At 46.0% G+C, this 19,186-nt stretch overlaps 2 protein-coding genes across 2 annotated transcripts in view; one reads left to right on the top strand and one right to left on the bottom strand.

The window, feature by feature from the left end:
- Positions 1–3,228, bottom strand: part of FAM178B (family with sequence similarity 178 member B) — a 181,936-nt gene extending 178,708 nt beyond the window's left edge. Inside the window, exons 1-2 of the mRNA XM_035118861.2 lie at positions 2,836–3,228; positions 1,363–1,429 (exon numbers count right to left, since the gene is read on the bottom strand). Of these exons, the coding sequence (XP_034974752.2) occupies positions 1,363–1,429; positions 2,836–3,228 (460 nt within the window). The remainder of the gene's footprint in view (positions 1–1,362; positions 1,430–2,835) is intronic.
- Positions 3,229–14,942: 11,714 nt separating this feature from the next.
- LOC118087904 (cytochrome c oxidase subunit 5B, mitochondrial) lies at positions 14,943–18,046 on the top strand. Its single transcript, XM_035120969.2, has 4 exons — positions 14,943–15,145; positions 16,192–16,262; positions 17,217–17,316; positions 17,808–18,046. The coding sequence occupies exons 1-4, from the start codon at positions 15,028–15,030 to the stop codon at positions 17,915–17,917; spliced, it is 399 nt and encodes a 132-aa protein (XP_034976860.1). The 5' UTR covers positions 14,943–15,027; the 3' UTR covers positions 17,918–18,046.
- Positions 18,047–19,186: the final 1,140 nt, after the last annotated feature.

The following is a 19,186-nucleotide window of genomic DNA, read 5'->3' as shown; positions in this document are numbered from 1 at the left end:
AAAACTCCTGGGATTCAGTAACATTTTCAAGGGGAAAGCGCCCTCTGCTGACTCCTCCTGCAATCCAAGAAGATATGCGTTTACCTTGGTGTTTTATTTACATCTCACATTTTCCCATAAGGAGCTCAAGGTGGCAGACATGGCTTTTCCCCTCCTCTTCACAACAAACCTGTGTGGCAGTGACTGTCCCAGCATCACTCAGTGAGCATAATAGCTGAGTGAGGATTTGAACCCTGATCTCCCAGCTCCTAGTCTAACAGTATAGCCACTACATTACCCTGGCCTTACATTATGCATCAAAGCTTTCCCATTCAACAGAGCCTGGGACTGCCAAACTGGAGATGGATCTTTTTCTGCTGGCTGGATTTATTTTTAAAAGCCAATACAAAACCCTTTTTGAATTGTTGGGGCATTACATTTTAAGAAATAAATTGAGTTGCGCCCGCATTTATCAGACGTATGATCCATTCCTCCCTTTCAACTATCTCCATGGGATCACAACCCACAGCAGAGATTGGATGGCCATCTGCCATGGATGCTTTAGCTGAGATTCCTACAAAAAAGCAAGAACATTGCAATAACTAGCAAGTGCTAAATACACATTCATGAGCCACTTGATGGTGATAGCATATAACCTCTGCAGAAATTCTGTGAAAACAAATCTGGAAGCAACCCCAGAATGAGGAGCTGACGTGGATGTGATGGGTTTCATAAGACGGTGTTTCCTAGCTGGCCTGTGGGGGGAACCCTTGATCCACCAAGCCTAGTCTGCCTGAGGGGCCAGAGCACTGAAGAACCACTCGGCTGAACTCACCTGCCACCAACCATTGATGAGAATCCCTAAACCCTCATTCATCACACGGACAGCAAAAGGGTGGCCAACTATGGCCACTGTTGTGCTTTCAGCATTGCCTTTGGAAAAGCAAAGGGTACCCATTAATTGCCCTGGTGTAAGATCCAGCAGAGCAGGACCTTGGAAGCAGGAAGCAGGACCTTATTGGGATTGCCCTGCCAGAAGCAATCCCTTTGCACTGTCAAAGTCACTGGTGACATTTTAGATCAAGTGTGGGAAGATGGTAGATCAAAATGTACTGGTGGATCTCTGAATGATTTGCAACAGATCAACAAATGTTTCTGACTCAGGGGCAATGAAAAAGAAACCCAACTTAAATCAGGCTGCTGAAATGTAGAGAGCTAAGGGGGGGAGAGAGAGAGAGGACTGTGTGAGCTCAGTTCAATCCCAGTCCTGAAGACCTACCTCTCAGCTCAGAGGCTCCTTGATAAATCTCAGGGCTCTAGCAAAAAGTGAAGTGTAGATCCAACAAGCCTTAAGTCTTGCCCACCTCTGTTTTAAAATATTACCTTTGGTATAGGAGAGGGATTTGCCACCTTTGGCTTCACCAGCTCTTGAGCGCCTGCGGCCGTCTTGCTGTAGGACAAAAGTGACATTCGTTCAAGGTGTGTCATTCTCAAAAGGAAGCCTCCCTGCAGCAACTTCATCGGCACTTTCTGCGGCTTTTGCACTACTGTCTTGTGTGTGCAGTTTGGCTGTCTGTGCCAGGGACAAAACTGATAGGACCCAATTCATGCTTACAGAGATCTCATTGTAATAATACGTCATGCTCTCTGGCTTGTAAGCCTTTAGCAGAAACTGCATGCATGCTCACAGGATGTCCTCTGCAAGCTAGAGGACCTATAAATGTTTAAACATTGCCTTTTTCCAACCAAAACTTGCTCAGGATGCTTGGGAATTAGAATTTGTACTGGGACATTTGTGGCACAATATACAGTGGTACCTCGAGTTACAAACGCCTCAGGTTACAAACTCCGCCAACCTGGAAGAGTTCCCTCAAGTTGAAAACTTTGCCCCAGGATGAGAACGGAAATTGTGTGCTGGTGGCGCAGCAGCAGCAAGAGGCCTCATTAGCGAAAGCACGCCTCTATGTAAGAACAGTTTCAGGTTAAGAACGGACCTCCGGAACGAATTACTGTAAGTTCGTAACTAGAGGTACCACTGTATCTACCAGCCAAGGACGACCAAGGGTTCTTGGGAGGTCTCCCTCCCAAGAAAAACACCGAGGGAAAGAGCAGCCTGGTCCCATCTAGGCAACAGCAACAGCTGCAGGGAGTTGGCTTTCTCCTCCCCACACGCTCCAGAAAGAACTCTGCTGCGACTATTAGTTGCTGTTGCCATGTAGCTGCAGAAAGGTAGGGAAGGGAAAAGACTGGCTCCTATCACAAACTGAAGAATGACTGGCTCCTATCGCAAGCTGCTAGGTAGCCACTCCACCTCCATCACAGCAAGACCACCAGCAAGTAAAGAACATTGTGGTTCCAGCTGGATGGACCCTCTGCATCCTAGCATTGTCCAACGGATCTCCCCCTCCACTGTTTCTCTACATGGAAAGCTGCCTTCCACAGGGTTGGATCCTTGGTCCATCTACTCAGTAACAAGCTTGGTACTGTCCACACTGACTGGCAGAGGTTTTCTAGCATTTTAAACAAGGAAGATTCCCAGCCCTGCCTGCAGATACTAAGGACTGAAGCTAGGACCTTCTGCCACTGAGCAGTGCCTCTTCCCTTTGCAGGTATCAGGGATGGGAGAGATTCTTGACAGAGGCTTCCAAGAGGCATTGGGCAAGACGGTCTTCTGCCCTCTCAGAGTCTAAGCCTTTCGGGCACTCTAAAAATAATACTTATTTGCACATATACCTATTTGGACTGGCAACGAAGGCAACAGCACACACCAGCCCCAGGAGTCGATCCATTAGCACACCCCCTCCCCCCCCCAAGCCCAAAATTCTAGCTTCACGTTTGGCAAGGGATTACACTCACCCTCTTGTGTGGTGCTTCCTGGGAGCCATCCGTGAGCATCAAGGGAACTGAAGAAAGAGGCGGCATGGAGAAGGGCCGGCCAATTTTCATATTTTTGGACTTCCGGAGCTGCTGGTACTCCTCCAGGCTGGACTGGAATGTAAAGCTGAAGAGGCCTGCTTTGGGCCTCCTTGAAGATGACAAGGGGATCTGGTACCACCGAAGGTCCTGCCAGGGGTTAAACAGCTCCATGCTGTAGGGCGCCTCTTTGGGGTGGGGAAGTGAAGTGACTCTGAGGGCGTCCTCCTGCGAAGGTGGATTGGGGCACATCTGCTCTGATGCATCGCTGGGTGTCCCCTGCAGGTCACTGGATGAAGAGGAGCCTCCGGGGCTTTGCTGCCCTGCCTTCTTCATGGCTAACTCTGATGTCTCCTCCAGCTTGTCCTGCCTGTTCTCTGGAGTTTCTTAAAGGAATGAGTTCAGCAGCTGGGGAAAGCAGCCTTATCTCCTGCTTTCTGGAAGGCCTCCAGCCACCTGGAGTGAGGAAAAGGGAGGCAAACAATATTTATCTTCTCGCTACAAAGAATAAATCCCACCCTACCCCCAATTTGGTGGCCTATTGCAGTCATCATCTGTCTGGTGCTTAAGCTACTTTATTTTATTTATTAAAGCATTTTTTGCCACTCATTAACAATACTATTGATTGGGATAACTTGGTGAATGGCTTATTGAAACCCTTTTGGTATGCAGAGCAAGCAGTGTTTAAACTAGTGAAACATTGGTTAGAGAAGAGACATTGCCTGTTACAATCACGCAGGGAGAAATGCTTGCAGAGAAGAAAATAGTCGTTTATTGCAGGAAATACATAACTGAGACTAGAACTAAAAACCTCTATCCAGAGTCCAGAGAAGAACAAGAAAGCCATGCTTGCTCCTTTGTTCTCTCATAGAAGAATTAAATAAATAAATAAATAATAATAACAATAATAATAATTTATTATTTATACCCCGCCCATCTGGCTGGGCCTCCCCAGCCACTCTGGGCGGCTTCCAACAAAACATTAAAATACAATAATCTATTAAACATTAAACACTTCCCTAAACAGGGCTGCCTTCAGATGTCTCCTAAAAGTCATCTTGAAGTCTGAGATAGAAGTCTGAGGAGGAAGTGGTAAACAGGATGCAACCCAAGACATGTCAGTCTTAGCAAGAAGGATAGAGAAGTAAGCTGATGGGTGAACGGGGCAGGGATAGTATGGGAATGTGGGTGCCTACCCTCTCTTTTCCAATTCAGCCCTGAGTGCTCACTGGAAGGACAGATCGTGAAGCTGAGGCTCCAATACTTTGGCCACCTCATGAGAAGAGAAGACTCCCTGGAAAAGACCCTGAGGTTGGGAAAGATGGAGGGCACAAGGAGAAGGGGACGACAGAGGACGAGATGGTTGGACGGTGTTCTCGAAGCTACCAACATGAGTTTGACCAAACTGCGGGAGGCAGTGGAAGACAGGAGTGCCTGGCGTGCTCTGGTCCATGGGGTCACGAAGAGTCGGACACGACTAAACGACAACAACAACAACAACCCTCTCTTTTGTCTTAACTCCTCTAAGCTGAGTCGCACTCAAACTCCCAACACAGCAGATGAATCCCATGAGCAACAGCCAGCATGGCCCAGGGGTCAGGGGTGATGAGAACGACAGGCCAGCCAGTCTGAAGGCCTACAGGCTTCCCCACCCCAATGTGGGCTTCGTGTTTTATTCTTGTACCTACAGCACAAATAAAAGTTTTCACTCTTGTGAATCACTCAGGAAGACAGAATAGACCATTCCTCATTGCAGGCATCTCCAGAGGTCATTTTATTACTCATCCATGCTGCTTTGTGCTCATGATGCTATTGGGACAGTCATACGTGATCCCACTTTCAATACTATTTATGTCTGCAAAGTTTGGGGGCGGTCATCCTGCTTGCTTCCAATCAGTGCATGTCCTTTAACTTTTTGCTGAAATCCCTTAACTTTTCATAACCCAATTATTGGGGGGGGGGGCTGTCCCCTTATGTTGCACTATAGCCTCTCTCAGCAGCAATAATGTGGCAGCACTAAGGAAACATTGCAGAATAAATCCATCACTAATGTACAGTACTATGATCGTGTCAGCAAGAACACGCTGCAGAATACACCTCAATGAAACACCTGTCTGGAGGGGTTGAGGACTCCAACTCCAGGATCCTACATTGCAGGGGGTTGGACTAGCTAAGCCTTTGGGCTCCTTCCCCCTCTACCATTATATGATTCTGTGACAGTTGCATTGCAGGAAACAGAACGCCAGTCTGGAGGGGGCCTGCTTCTCACTCATGTGCATTAGACTTGAATGACCAGAATACAGTGGCAGCAGCAGGGCTGGAAGCCTCCACCGCCTCATTGCAAAGCCTTCCATCAAAAAAGGACCATGGCAATGCGAGAAGAAAAAAGTTACCATAGGGCAGTTGTTTTACCACACACAGCCTTCACTTTTTGAAAGTTGAGTCTGCGAGTCTTATCTACACGCAAAAAGCAGCAACAATTGCTTGTTGCTCTTAAAAAGTCCCAAGGTCTTTCACTCTGCACCAGTGTAGGATTTTGTAGTGATAGCTTAAAATGTGGCTCCAGCATCTCTCAGCAAGGTCAGAGCCTTACTGTTCCAAGGCATTCATTTCTGGGGTCCTTGGGAATCCACCCACCAATGGAACCAGGCAGTGACAGATCAGGCAAGTTCAATTTTTTTTAAAGATTTAATAAGGAACAAATATGTGAAAACAGAGGGCTTTCAGATGATAACTTGCTGGTGTAGGACTAAAACAGTGGTTACAAAACTTTTTTGAGCCATCGTGCCCTTAGTTCCACAAACTCATCCCCAGTGCCCCCCGCCACCCTGTTCTATAACAAGCATTTTTGGAACAACAATTTGCACAACCCGCCAAGGAAGGTAACACAATAGAATTCAAACCAGTTGCAATTAATTGCACATTTGCTCAAACTATTCAGTTTAATTAAGTTGACAAAACCAATGAACTTGATCCACAGTTACCAGTTTTTCAAAGTTTGATGGTCCTTTACACCTCCAGCACCCACCCGCGTTTCCCCTTGCCTCTTAGTTCCCCCAAGGTAAACCCTCCAGGGGGCACTACCACTCATTTTGGGAGCCACTGGAGGAGAACAACATATGTGTGTTGGTATTTTATGTGTGTGATATACAGTATCATGCTCTGAGTAACTATAGGTAGTGTTATAAGAATTTTAAGATAAATGTTCATAACTATATATATAAACCACTTGTTTGAAACTTCTCAAATTTTGGCCTTTTACAGCCTCTTGCAGACAACAAACACTTACACACCTCTTCCACTTAAAAATAATAATACTTGCCATGTTTTGGGTTGATCAGGCCCATACATTAACAATTATGAAGCAAGCTTTAGCTCGCACCCATTTCTTCGTGCATGATTTTAGGAACTGCGGTTTTATAAGTCTGTCATGCCAATTTAAAAGTACAAATTGGAGGGGGCTGTCAAGAGTCTCGACAAGAAGTAACCCACAAATGTGCTTCCTTACCAGCTGGAGTCTGGGAAAGGAATTGCTTAGACGGGTGTGCACCCATTTTGAATTAGGGATAGTTCAGGCCTTTATACTGCAGTCGGGGTACGGACCCCCCCCCAACCCTGGACACACACACAAAAAAACAGATCTAAGATCCACCAGCTGTTTGCCTCCCTGGCTACTAAGCTGCCCGTGTGACTAACTGCCTATGAAACTCTCTACCAGACATTCAATCTGCCTAGGGTCCCACAGCAACTTCCCTGCTAAGGAAAAGACCAGCTGCCCTCAGACACTTGCGAACGCAATGCCAAGGCGGTAATGTCTGGATAGAATTGTGAAATAGAAAAGGCAACTTTGCTTTCTGACGTGAACCAGTCACTTCCTTTCGGATCGAAGCCCCACAGGTGCTTTGCCTGGACAGGAACGGGGAAATGAAACAGAGTTGGGTCACTGGCTATCAAGGTCGGCCGGGGCCAATTCTTGATAGAAGAGAAACAGCCCGCTCAGCTTCCTTGCACAGGTTGGCAGGAGTGAGATAGGTTCGGTACCTTTTAAACGCAGTTTTTTAAGCGTAAGGACCGTAGCCCGGGAGTTGGTTAAACCAAGTCCACAATAAAAGTAGAAAGGGGTAGGGAAAAGATTTCTAGTTGCTGCGGTCAGTAGCCCACTCCCCATGTCCAGAACCCTTTATACTCACTTTGGAACTCCCTTGTCTGTTGTCCCAGGATCGATTGAAGAAAACATGCTCTGATGCAAAACTTCCCCTTTTCTGCTGGCCAGTCTTTTGTAATGATAAATACTTAGTTCCTGAGCCAGGTCACAGGCGCACACTTTATTAATATCTTAAATGTGCCCTTTAGACAGGATTTGTGAGGAAAGAGACAATGGGGAGGTTTCCCACTTTGACCTTGCAGAGAAATATTTGAGGTCGATTTGTTCAGGACTTTTTTTTTCTGTGAAGTTTCAGACATGTGGTTTATATATACAGTTATGAACACTTATCTTATATATATGTGTGTGTGTGTGTGTGTGTGTGTGTGTGAGAGAGAGAGAGAGAGAGAGAGAGAGAGAGAGAGAGAGAGAGAGATCTTAAAATTCTTATAACAGTAGGAAGAGGGTTACTATAAGGGCTACCGTAACTCAAAATCGTGGCTAAAAGCATCTAGTACAGTGGTGGCCAACTCCCAAGAGACTGCGATCTACTCACAAAGTTAAAAACTGGCAGTGATCTACCCCCTTTTTTGGTTAAAGTTGTTGAGCTTTCTTAAGGAAGGAAAGCCCTGTTTTTTGGGTTTCCGGATAAAAGTTGTAGAGCTTTTTTTGGGGGGGGGGAACAAAACTTATTGAGCTTCTTTGGGGGAGCTAGCAATCTACCAGTGATCTACCACAGACATCCAGTGATCTACCGGTAGATCACAATCTACCTGTTGGACACGCCTGATCTAGTACAAAGCAGCAGCAGCAGCAGCAGCAGGTATTTAGAGGCCGCGCATGCAAGATCCAGAATCTTTGCACCTTTTCTGCACCTCACCAAGTACTTTGACATTACAAGCAGGCAGGTCGCTGCCAATGTATCACAACCCTGAAAGGCAGCGGGGCGGGCATTCAAGGGTGAGGCCACCTTGCGATAACGGCGTTTTGCTTTGTCCATGGGAATTGCACCGCCTTGGGAGGCAGGCGTGGGAGAGGAAGGTTGATCCCAGCGAAGGATGCAAGAAGGAAGACATCGAAAAAGAGGGGAGGAAAAGGACCCGGAGAACTGGGAAGGGTCTGCACTAGGAGGAAGGCTGCACCCCTCTCTCTACCTGGCCAAAAAACGCCTCCGGCCGCTTCTGCCGCCGCCCAACTCCCACCTGCTTCTGCCCGATTCAAAAATCAGCCCGAACGCTCCAACCCTCGGTCGCCCGTGGCGCCAAGCGGCAGCCAAGGACAGCCAATCAGCAAGCAGGGATCCCAAGCCATCCACGTGGTCGCCTCGAGGGCTCGGGAGGAAGAAGGTGGCCGGTGCGTGGGCTTTCCGCGCACGCAGCCCGATCCTAAGCTTACAGGCACCCCACTGCATTTAAAGCACACCCCACCCCTCCGGAATTCTGGGAACTGTAGTTTAAGGGTGCTGCGCACTGTAGCCCCGTGAGGGGTAGACTATGGTTCCCAGGGAGGGAGGGAGGCTCCAAATTGCCTTGAGACGCGGCTCCAAGATGCAACCTCCACCTGCTAAAACAGGCTTCTCAAACTGGGCCACACTACTGTATTCTGAAAATTTGCTTTCCGCTGCACCAATTTTTTTATTGATAAGAAGTACATTGGAAAACAAAAAGAAAGAAAAACTTCTAGCAGTGCTTGGTTTATAACAGTAGTTCCCAATTACGGTAGCTAATTACTGAGGACCCCTATTTTTCAAAAGCCAAGCCACGGACCCCCCACTTTTGAATCTTTTGATAATTCTAAGGTAGTTTACCTCTCCAAAGCCATTTTTTTTGAACAAAACGTGGCGTAGCCCCTAATAAGCAAAGGATTTTAGCTATACTAAAAAACAAGACTAGGGATGAGTGTCAAATGGTTTTCAACGTTGTGATATATCAGCAGCTACTGTAAACATCACAATATGGGGGGTTATTGGATTGTTGTTTTTATTTTGTTTTTGTATTTTGATTTTGTTCTGTGAAACACCCTGAGACCTCTGGGTATAAGGCAGTATATAAATTCAATCAATCAATCAATACAGTGGTACCTCGAGTTAAGAACTTAATTCGTTCTGGAGGTCCGTTCTTAACCTGAAACTATTCTTAACCTGAAGCACCACTTTAGCTAATGGGGCCTCCTGCCTCCACTGGAGCATAATTTCTGTTCTCATCCTGAAGCAAAGTTCTTAACCCGAGGTACTATTTCTGGGTTAGCAGAGTCTGTAACCTGAAGCATCTGTAACCTGAGGTACCACTGTAATAATAATCTGATATATCACAATGTCTGAAGTTGGATATCAGGTGTGAGGATGAGGGAAGGAGCAGTCACGGAGATTGCACAGGTGGGGTGCATGCTGATCAGGCGTGGAGATGAGGGAATCACAGAATCTTCGAGTTGGAAGGGACCCAAGGGTCATCTAGTCCAACATCCCCCCCCACAATGCAGGAAGCAGCAGCCACAGAGATTGGATGGGTTGGGGCAGGAAAAGAAGTGGCATGGTTTGAGTGGGAAGGGGTGGGGGCGCATCAAGCTGCCGTCAGTGGGGCAGCCAGTGGAGATGCACATCCTTCTGTGGCTGCTTTCTTGCTGACGGAGAAAAGCTGGCATCGTGCCTTTGTTGGTTAAGGGATTGGATGTTGTTGGAGAACACAGACCTTTTAGATCTGGAAGGATTTGACAACAGATTCGGATGGCACACATATCTCTGGTATGATAAAGTAAAAGTTTGGAAACCACATATTTCGAAAGTCATTGTATGAGGTGTGGGATAGATAAAACAGTATTAGAACACAAGACACTGTGATGGCTTTCGCCTCTTAGACAATGAGTGTAAAAAAGAGAAACATGGGTAAAAATTGGGCCACCTATGAGCAATTAGTAACAGAGATGGAGAACCAATGGAAGCTAAAACCATATGAAGATGTAAGGTTTGGTCAATGATTGGTTGCATTATCGTCAAGTCAACAAAATGTTTAAGGGATAAAAATAAAAATGGATTTGGATATACAAAATCAAATTTGAATTGGAGTTATTAAATAATAGATTTAAAATATTATCTAAAATGTACAAATTATTATTGGAATGGCACCTGAAAGATTAGGAAGTTTAATCGGTTATGATTCATTGGGCTAAAGATGTTGGTCACAATATACAAATAGAAGATTGGGGAAAACTGTGGAAAGAGGGAATAAAATTTACTGTTTGCAGTGCGCTGAAAGAAAATATTATGAAAATGATGTACAGGTGGTATATAACACCAGTTAAATGAGCTAAAATGTATAAAACAGACAATAAATGTTGGAAATGTAAAGAAAAGGAGGGCACATTCTATCATATGTGGTGGGAATGTAAGAAAGTGAAGGACTTCTGGGAAATGATTTATAATGAAATGAAAAAAATGTTGAAATATACATTTGTTTAAAAAAACCCAGAAGCCTTTCTACTCCATATTGTAGGTACAGAAATTCATTAAAAGGATTAAAAAACAAACAAACTGGCTTTATATGCGACAACTGCAACAAGGACTCTATTAGCCCAAAGATGGAAGCAAGAAGAAATATCAATTAAAGAAGAGTGGCAATAGAAACTGATGAACTATTCTGATATGGGGAGACTAACCGGGAAAATTTGGAACCAGCAGGACCAGACTTTCCTAAGGGAATGGAAGAGGAGTACGATATATTTGGAAAGCAATTATAATCAATTAACATCGCTTGTAGGGTTAAAATAACTTTTGTAAGGCATATTATATAAATTATTCTGAAGAGAATTAAGAATAGTTGTATTTAAGATTTGAATTTATAACAATAATTATAGTAACAAAATGCACAATTAGAAAACCATTGGTTGAGGTTGAAGGAAGTCCTAGGCTGTGATAGCCAAAAATTCTGAAATGATGTTTAAAAGGATGATAATGCTGGAAAATATGTGTAAAAATAAATGAAAAATTATACATAAGAGAAAAGGTGCTCTGCCTCAGTGCCAGGGGAAGGTAGTGCCACAGCGCCTTGAAGTGAGGGCGACCAGCTTCCCTGTTCTCCATCAGTGTGAAGGAAAGGCAGAGACTTGCAATCGGCTGCCCTGCTCTCCCTCTAATGCCGGGTCAAAACTGTTATCACAGCATGATTTCAAAACCAATTTTGGCCAATATGCTGAAAAAGTGCACAGCACTAAAGCAGGCCATAAAATTTGTGATATAACCCTGCAAAATGACAAAAAAAATTAGTGGGGGGGGAGGCAAGGGATGGGGCCGCAGAGCCCCTGAGCGCATTCCATGGGACTCCCAGGAGGCCCCGCACCCCTAATGCGGAACCATTGATTTATAACATAGAACACAACTGCTTCATAATATGATCATGGGACATTCAGAAATTATAAAATAATGCAGCTACGTAAGAACATGAATCATTCATGAAATAGAATTATAAATGAACCTCTGACATACGTATCTTAAGTATGTGTTGTTTAGTTGTGTCCGACTCTTCGTGACCCCATGGACCATAGTACGCCAGGCACTCCTGTCTTCCACTGCCTCCCGCAGTTTGGTCAGACTCATCTTGGTCGCTTCGAGAACACTGTCCAACCATCTCGTCCTCTGTCGTCCCCTTCTCCTAGTGCCCTCAACCTTTCCCAACATCAGGGTACCCAGGATCAAAGCTAGGGGGGGCACACCAGCCACGCCCCCCAGCCACCCGATTGGCTAGCTGGCAATGACGTGGCCAGGATCCCCCCAGGAGGCATGGTCAACGTGCACGCCCCCCAGAGAAAAGGGGGCCGTTTACAAGGCAGCACACAGAGCCACCCGTGCTTGCACTCCTGCCTCGCCCACTCCTTTAATGGCAGCGGTGACTAAAAAGAGGCAGCAGCAGCAAAGCTGCCTCCGTTGAAAAAAACGGAGCTGCCCTGCTTCTAGGGGAGGGCAGCTGCCCCCCCTGCCCCATGCTGGGTACGCCCATGTCTCCTTCTCCTAGTGCCCTCCATCTTTCCCAACATCAGGGTCTTTTCCAAGGATTCTTCTCTTCTCATGAGGTGGCCAAAGTATTGGAGCCTCAGCTTCACGATCTGTCCTTCCAGTGAGCACTCAGGGCTGATTTCCTTAAGAATGGATAGGTTTGATCTTCTTGCAGTCCATGGGACTCTCAAGAGTCTCCTCCAGCACCATAATTCAAGACTCTCAAGAGTCTCTTCCAGCACCATAATTCAAAAGCATTTTTAATGGATTTTAATGGATTATTTAATGGATTATTTTAAATAATTTGCACAGGGTTGTTTCCAACAGGCAAATCCATAAAAACCCACAAAATGACACAAGTCTTTAAAAATATGTAACGACTCATCAAAGGACAGGGATGACCTAATTTCTATCATCTATGCTCTAGTAGCCTCTAGGTTAGATTACCTAAAACTATACAGTGGACGCTCGGGTTGCGAATGTGATCCGTGCGGGAGGCATGTTTGCAACCCGCAGCACCGCATCTGTGCACTCACGGGTCACGATTCAGCGCTTCTGTGCATGCGCAAAGCACGCTTTAGTGTTTTTGCACATGCGCGAGCGCCCAAACCCAGAAGTACAGTAGCCCATTCTGGGACTTCCGGGTTTGGCGCAGTGCACAACCCGAAAACACGCAACCTGAAGTGGCCGCAACCCGAGGTCTGACTGTATAGAGTTGGGCCCAGGAGAGCACACCAAGTATCTGATACTGAGGATGGACCTCCAGGAGGGCCTCAGTGGCTGATCTTGGAGTAAGGGCAGGTTGATATGGAAGGGGTTTTTGCAGCAAATATAATGGAATTATTGGTCCTAGGAAGCTTGACTGGTTCCCTCACTTTTTCTTTCATCAGATGGTAATGAGGGTTTTTTAAATTCAAGCATTCCTTTGTTTTACCAAATAAATAATTTCCTACCTAATGTATTTGCTTTATCTGTTGAACCTTTCTTCATCTTGTATTACTTTGATGTCATTTTATTGCATTGTCTAATGTTTTACCTGTAAGTTGTCATGAATAGCAGGGACCAGTGAGCACATTTGGGATTTTGAGAGAGTGCTGTGGATGCCAGTCACAAAATGGGTGCCAGGAGTGGAGTGCTACATAACACAAAATGGCTGCCACATCTTTTGGATTTGTGAGGGGATATTTATTGAGACCTTTCACAGGTGCTGTAAGAGATACTGGTGATAATAATAATAATTTATTTATACCCTGCCCTCCCCAGCCAGGGCCAGGCTCAGAGCAGCTAATACCAAATATGAATTACAATAAAACATACAGTAATAGAAACAACAAACTATTAATTAAAATATGGCTTAAAATGCAGCCTCATTTTAGTAGTAGCCCATAAATCAAGACCATAAAGGGAGGAAACATCAGATATTCACCTGAGCCAGCTATTCATGCTGGTCCTACATGGGCCAGCAAAAAAGCCAAGGGAAAATTTATATACCAAATCCCATATAAGGGGTCAGGTGAGTCTCTACGCCAAAGGCCAGGCGAAACAGCTCTGTCTTGCAGGCCCTGTGAAAAGATGTCAAATCCCACAGGGCCCTAGTGTCTTGTGACAGAGCGTTCCACCATGTCGGGGCCAGTGCTGAAAAGGCCTTGGCCCTAGTTGAAACCAATCTAACCACCTTGAGGCTTGGGACCTCCAAAGTGTTGTTATTTATGGACCTTAAGGTCCTCGGCGGGGCATACCAGGTACACTGCTGTCCACAGGCGCCATGCTGGGGATCCTAAAAGGGCTGGCATATATAATCCTGAATTGCAGCAATTATCTAACAGGCATATGGTGAAATTCTAGGTGTTTCCTCTTATATTCAGTGAGAGTTGCCCCACCCCGTAGACTGAGCAAACATTACCCCTGGTCTTAGGGGGAAACAGTTGCCCAATCAACCCAGGCATAGAGGGGAAATATATTTTAAAAAAAGAAATACAAAGACAGTCAACAAACAAGAGGGACAGCAACAGCATGTGCATGTTTGGAGACACCTTCACAGGCCAGAAATCAGGTGCTACGGTAGGCCAGTAAAGGTGCTCACATGCCCCGTGGGCACAGAGGCATCCAAACCATGCAGGCGTTTCTGATGTGTTGCCACATGGAAGGAAGGGGGGCAATGAAGCAGAGGCAGAAGCCCAAGGCAAGAGAGTCCGGGAGCAGCTGCCCTGGGTTGGGGTTGCCCTGTGTGGGGTGGAGTGGGGTGCTTGGACACACGCCATGTGCCAGGTAAGAGAGGGGTAGCTGGCTAGGTTTACTTCTGCCCAACGCAGGACGGGGGAACTTCCTTACATCACGTCTGGGGCTCAGGTAAAGATGTGCCATTGGGGGAGCCTAGGGATGCCATGTTTCAAAAAGTAAAAACCTGGACACCCCAAAAGTTGTGGAGCTTTTTAAAGGAAGACCCCAACATTGTTGAGGTTGTTTTGTTGTTTTTTACAAAAACGCCACAAAACACCGCGATTTTTCGATTGATTTGTCTAAGATCCAGGACAAAAGTAAACCCCGCCTTTGAAATTACGCTCTTGTCCGGTAAAGTCCGGACGTACGGCAGCCCTATGTGAGTCTGTCTGACATGCAGGTGTGTACGAACTTCCCACATGTGTTAGACGCCCCTCCCATCTGGGCTGCTGTGCATATTTGTTTGGGAGAGGAGCTGGAGCCGCTCGCGGGCAGAGGCCTGCCGCCGGCTTCAAGATGGCGCCTCCCGCCCGCGGCTTATTCGGCACGTCGCTTTCTCCCGCCCCTGCCATTCTTGAGATAACCTCGAGAGGGCGCTGCTGCCCTGGGCCCGCCCACAGAGCGTCACGACCAATGGAGCTTTGCTTTATTTTTAACACAGGAAATAGGTGGGCGGGTGCCTTCTTAGGCGGCGAAGTGAAGAGCAGTTCCTTTGCAGGAAGCGGAAGAGATCCTGTGGGGAGGCTGCCTCTCTGCGCCTCTCGCTCGCTCTTCTCTGAGGGTTGCCATGGCGTCAAGGTTACTGCGGGTGTGCGGGGCTCTGCGAGGCCTCAGCGCGGGCCAGAGTTCCCTGGGCCGGGGGCCGCTGCGCCTGACGGGGGCCGCCCGCTCCATGGGGGCCGGAGGTGAGCGGCGGGCGGAGGAGGAGCGGGGGGACCTTTCTGGGGGGTCTCTCGGCCGCCAGCCCCTTCCTCCCGCCGCGCCCGCGGCCCCTCGAGGGAAGGGGCTGGCCTGGCCTGGCCGCCGCCCTTCTGTCGCGCAGGCCGCCTTCCAGCGGTTCTCTCCCAGGGCGTGGCGGGAAGATGCGAGGGAAATGCACGCAGCATTGAAGGGAGGACCTGGGAGAGCATCGCCAGAGCAGAAACAGGGAGGACCCTCCACTCTTCTCCAGGGTCGCCTCCCTGCCAAGGGACCTACTGTCTTTTACCTTACCGCTTTATATTGCTTCCGTTTTCAGTTTCCTATACAGGTACTGTATAAGAGAAAGTCCCAGGTCTCTGTTTTTAATTTTAGGGGGGATTTGCCGGACTTCACAAAAACCTTAAAAGCTCAGCCCAGAAATGAGATATTTCAAAACTAAAAATGCCACTCTTCAGAACTTCATGGGCTTTAATATGATTTGGCACATAAAGTTAAGTTTAAAAATTATACTTTTAAAGATGATTTAAAAATCAATATGGTTAAAAATCCAGCCCCCCTCCAAATGTATTATTAAAATTTCAAAGAGCTTCCTGCAACTTGGGATCTCAAAACAGATACAGTATAGGGCCTTCTCTTATACTACCGTATATTCCGGCGTATGAGACGACAGGGCGTATAAGATGATCCCCCAACTTTTCCACTTAAAATATAGAGTTTGGGATATACTCGCCGTATAAGAAATACGACCCGGCGTATAAGACGACCCCCGACTTTTGAGAAGATTTTCCTGGGTTAAAAAGTAGTCTTATACGCAGGAATATACAGTACTTGTAGGAAATGGAAACGGAAAGCAATTTAAAATGGTATGGTAAATGTCATTGGGTCACTTGACACGGACTAGAAAAAGTGGTAAATGCCAGGGGCACAGGTGCCAAGAGTCTCACGGGTAGTAAAACAAATATTTTGAGACTTCCCTGACATAGGGAAGACTCTTTCATCCCCAACAGTTCACTGTTGTTCTCTATCCTAGGTATCCCCACTGATGAAGAACAGGCTACAGGAATGGAGAGGAAAACCATGAAAGCTTTAGAGAAGGGGCTGGTGAGTAAAAACAAGCAAGGAAAATGTCCTTTATTGATAAAACTGTGTTGTGATTGTGCTCCTTTAGTATACAATAAATGGTAATGAACTGTTGACCTCCCCCTGGAACACTGGCACTTAATCCGTTCCAGAAGTCCGTTCTTAAACTGAAGCATTCTTAAACCAAGGCATGCTTTCCCATAGCAGTGGGGCACTCAATTTACAAATGAAACAGGAAGCGGAGCATGTTCTGCTTCCAAGGCAAAGCTCACAAACCAAAACACCTACTTCCGGATTTGCAGCGTTCTTAGTCCAAGTTGTTCATAAACTAAGCTGTTCTTAAACCAAGGTACCACTGTAATTGGATCACTTAAATACTTTACGCTTAAAAATGAATTTATTAGGTAGCAGCAACAGCCTGTCCCACTAAACATTTTCCCTCTTTATTCAGTATGTTCCTCAGCTAAATGGAAATCAATTGAGTAGATTCCCCCCCCCAATAATTTACTGGTGCTCATTTTTAATTTTTTCCCTTTTGTTTTTGATTTTTTTTATTTTACTCTATTGTTTTATAATGTTGTAAACCACTGCAATATATTTTTATAATACAGTGGTATATACCATAACTTTTTATAAATAAATAACATTCTGGTGGTTCCATCAAATGAGATGGAGACTGGTTTTTACCTGCTCCATAGTACTTGAATTGAATCTGAGAAACTCAGGTTTGCTGGGCTGGGTGTGGTTGAGTTCATATCTTGGCCTGGAAATCAGGTATTTCAGTGACAGAATTATACACATAGAATAACTGTGGCTGGAGTGAAACTACTCAAGGGGGAAAGGTCTGGGGCATCCGGCTGCAAGCTGATTTGCTGCCAAAACCTCAGGGGTGGGAAGGGCAAATAGTTACTGGGAACATGTGCAGTAATTTTTTGGGGTTTCTAAAGTGGTCTTCAACTCTCCTCCTGCTTGTAGGATCCTTACAACATGCTGCCACCCAAACGATACGCTGGGACAAAGGAAGACCCCAACATAGTCCCTTCAATTACCGACAAGAGGCTTGTGGGCTGCATCTGTAAGTCTCTCTTAAATACAGGAATAGCTTCTGGCTCAGTGCTGCTTGTTCACATCATTTCAAGGGAACTCTCTTGTGCAGTCACTTATCTGTATGTGAAATCAGTGTTGCCTGGGGCGGGGGAGGGGGAAGCATTAATTTGTGTTGAACTTCCTTTGGGTAGGCGGGAAGAATATGGCTTGAGTTGGAACATCTACAAAATTTGTGAAGGCAAGTTGTTGGCTTGCCTGCCGATGCGGCTGAACTCTTAGACATGATCAGTGTGACAAAACATAAATGGCCTCTGCCTAAAGTAGGTTCTTTAATAGCTTGAGTGGCTATTAAAGTCACTCTTGGTGATTTAGTTTATTAATCAACTTTTTCTTTGTGCTTGCTTTTTTATTGAATCAGCTTGTATTGCCTAGATGCAGCCCTCAGTTGTCATTCCTATGTGCGCTTTGCCAATGTGTCTGCAGTATCTTGCCTAATCTACTTTCTCTCACACGTTGCAGGTGAAGAGGACAACAGCACTGTGATCTGGTTCTGGCTACACAAGGGAAATCCCCAGCGCTGCCCCTCCTGTGGAGCCCATTACAAGTTGGTTGGCTACCAGTTGCCCTGATTTGGCTTCAAAGCTTTGCTAAGCTCTCAATTTATGATTTTTGGATACAGGGCTGAGCTACATAGCTGTTTATGTCATGATGTATCACATTCCTTGAAAACTAATAAAGTCCTTGACTCATTGTGTGAATGAATTCTCTCTTTATGTTCTGATCCAGCTGCTAAAACTAGCTGTGTGTGCCTTGGAGCTTTTTTTCTTTACTGTAGCTGCTCTTGTGCTGGAGAAGAGGGTGGTGGTATTCCTCCCTCCCTTTTTTGAATGAGGTACAGCTCTTCTGGGAGGAAAGTGGGTGTCACTTCTCTTGAAATGGCAGCTGTACAAATCTACAAACGACCTATCATTTTCCTAGTGGAAGCTAGGTTTGTGAACAGCTTTAGCGTGCCACATCTGAACTTAGTTCTCTGATCTCTAGATATGTGAGCATTCTAATGATTTTTAGCATTCTAAAGCTGAACAGACACTACTTACAGGCAGTTCGAAAGCACACTAATGCAAGTAGATAAATAGGTACCACTGTGGCGGGAAATTAAACCATGTTTCCATGTGCTCTGGCTTCTGTCAGTGTTCTATTGCACCAGAAGCGGTTTAGTCCTGCTGGCCACTTGACCTGGAAAGCTGTATGTGGACAAACACTGGCTTCCTCGGCCTGAAAGCGAGATGAGCACCATGCCCCGTAGTTGCCTTTAACTGGACTTAAAACATCCAGGGGCCCTTAACCTTTACTTTTACCTTACAGGCTATTTTAGCCTAGCCTCCAGGAACTAGGAGGAGAAAATGTGCTAGCTAACTGGGAAACAAAACCTGGTGGGAAAGTGACCCACAGCTTCAATGGAACAGATCATTTGGAAGTGTCATTGCTGATGCTGCTTGAAAGAGCAACTTAAGTTTGTATGGGTAGATGGTTGCACTTTGGCATCCAGCAATACATCTTAAGTTCAAGCCATTTCCCCTCCCCCCCCTTGCTTCATGGAACATTCTCCAAAATGATGAATACTTAAGCAGTCCCTATGGAAGGTTGAAAACATTCTTCATTAAGGTTGGGTTCTGGCCAAGCATGTGGAAACTTGCTGTTGGCCACATTAACAGTACAAGCCATCTTTGTCTTGTTGGGATTGTTCAGACCCTAGTCCTGCATCAAGTTTCCTGCAGTATTCAGCTGGGCTGTTCCAGGAAGGCCACATTACCACCCCTACAAAAGAGAGGTTCCCATGGCTCATGCATGTCTCAGAGAAGCCTCTCTCCCATTACTTATGAAGAACTCTTAAGCTG

Source organism: Zootoca vivipara, chromosome 6 (assembly GCF_963506605.1).
Source record: "Zootoca vivipara chromosome 6, rZooViv1.1, whole genome shotgun sequence".
Taxonomy (NCBI): domain Eukaryota; kingdom Metazoa; phylum Chordata; class Lepidosauria; order Squamata; family Lacertidae; genus Zootoca; species Zootoca vivipara.
This window is presented reverse-complemented; position numbering and strand designations above follow the sequence as displayed.

Coding starts and splice junctions, on each gene's coding strand:
- LOC118087904 (XM_035120969.2), top strand. CDS start 15,028: ATGGCGTCAAGGTTACTGCGGGTGTGCGGGGCTCTGCGAGGCCTCAGC. Junction 16,263..17,216: donor AAGCTTTAGAGAAGGGGCTG/GTGAGTAAAAAC, acceptor TCCTGCTTGTAG/GATCCTTACAACATGCTGCC. Junction 17,317..17,807: donor GAGGCTTGTGGGCTGCATCT/GTAAGTCTCTCT, acceptor CACACGTTGCAG/GTGAAGAGGACAACAGCACT.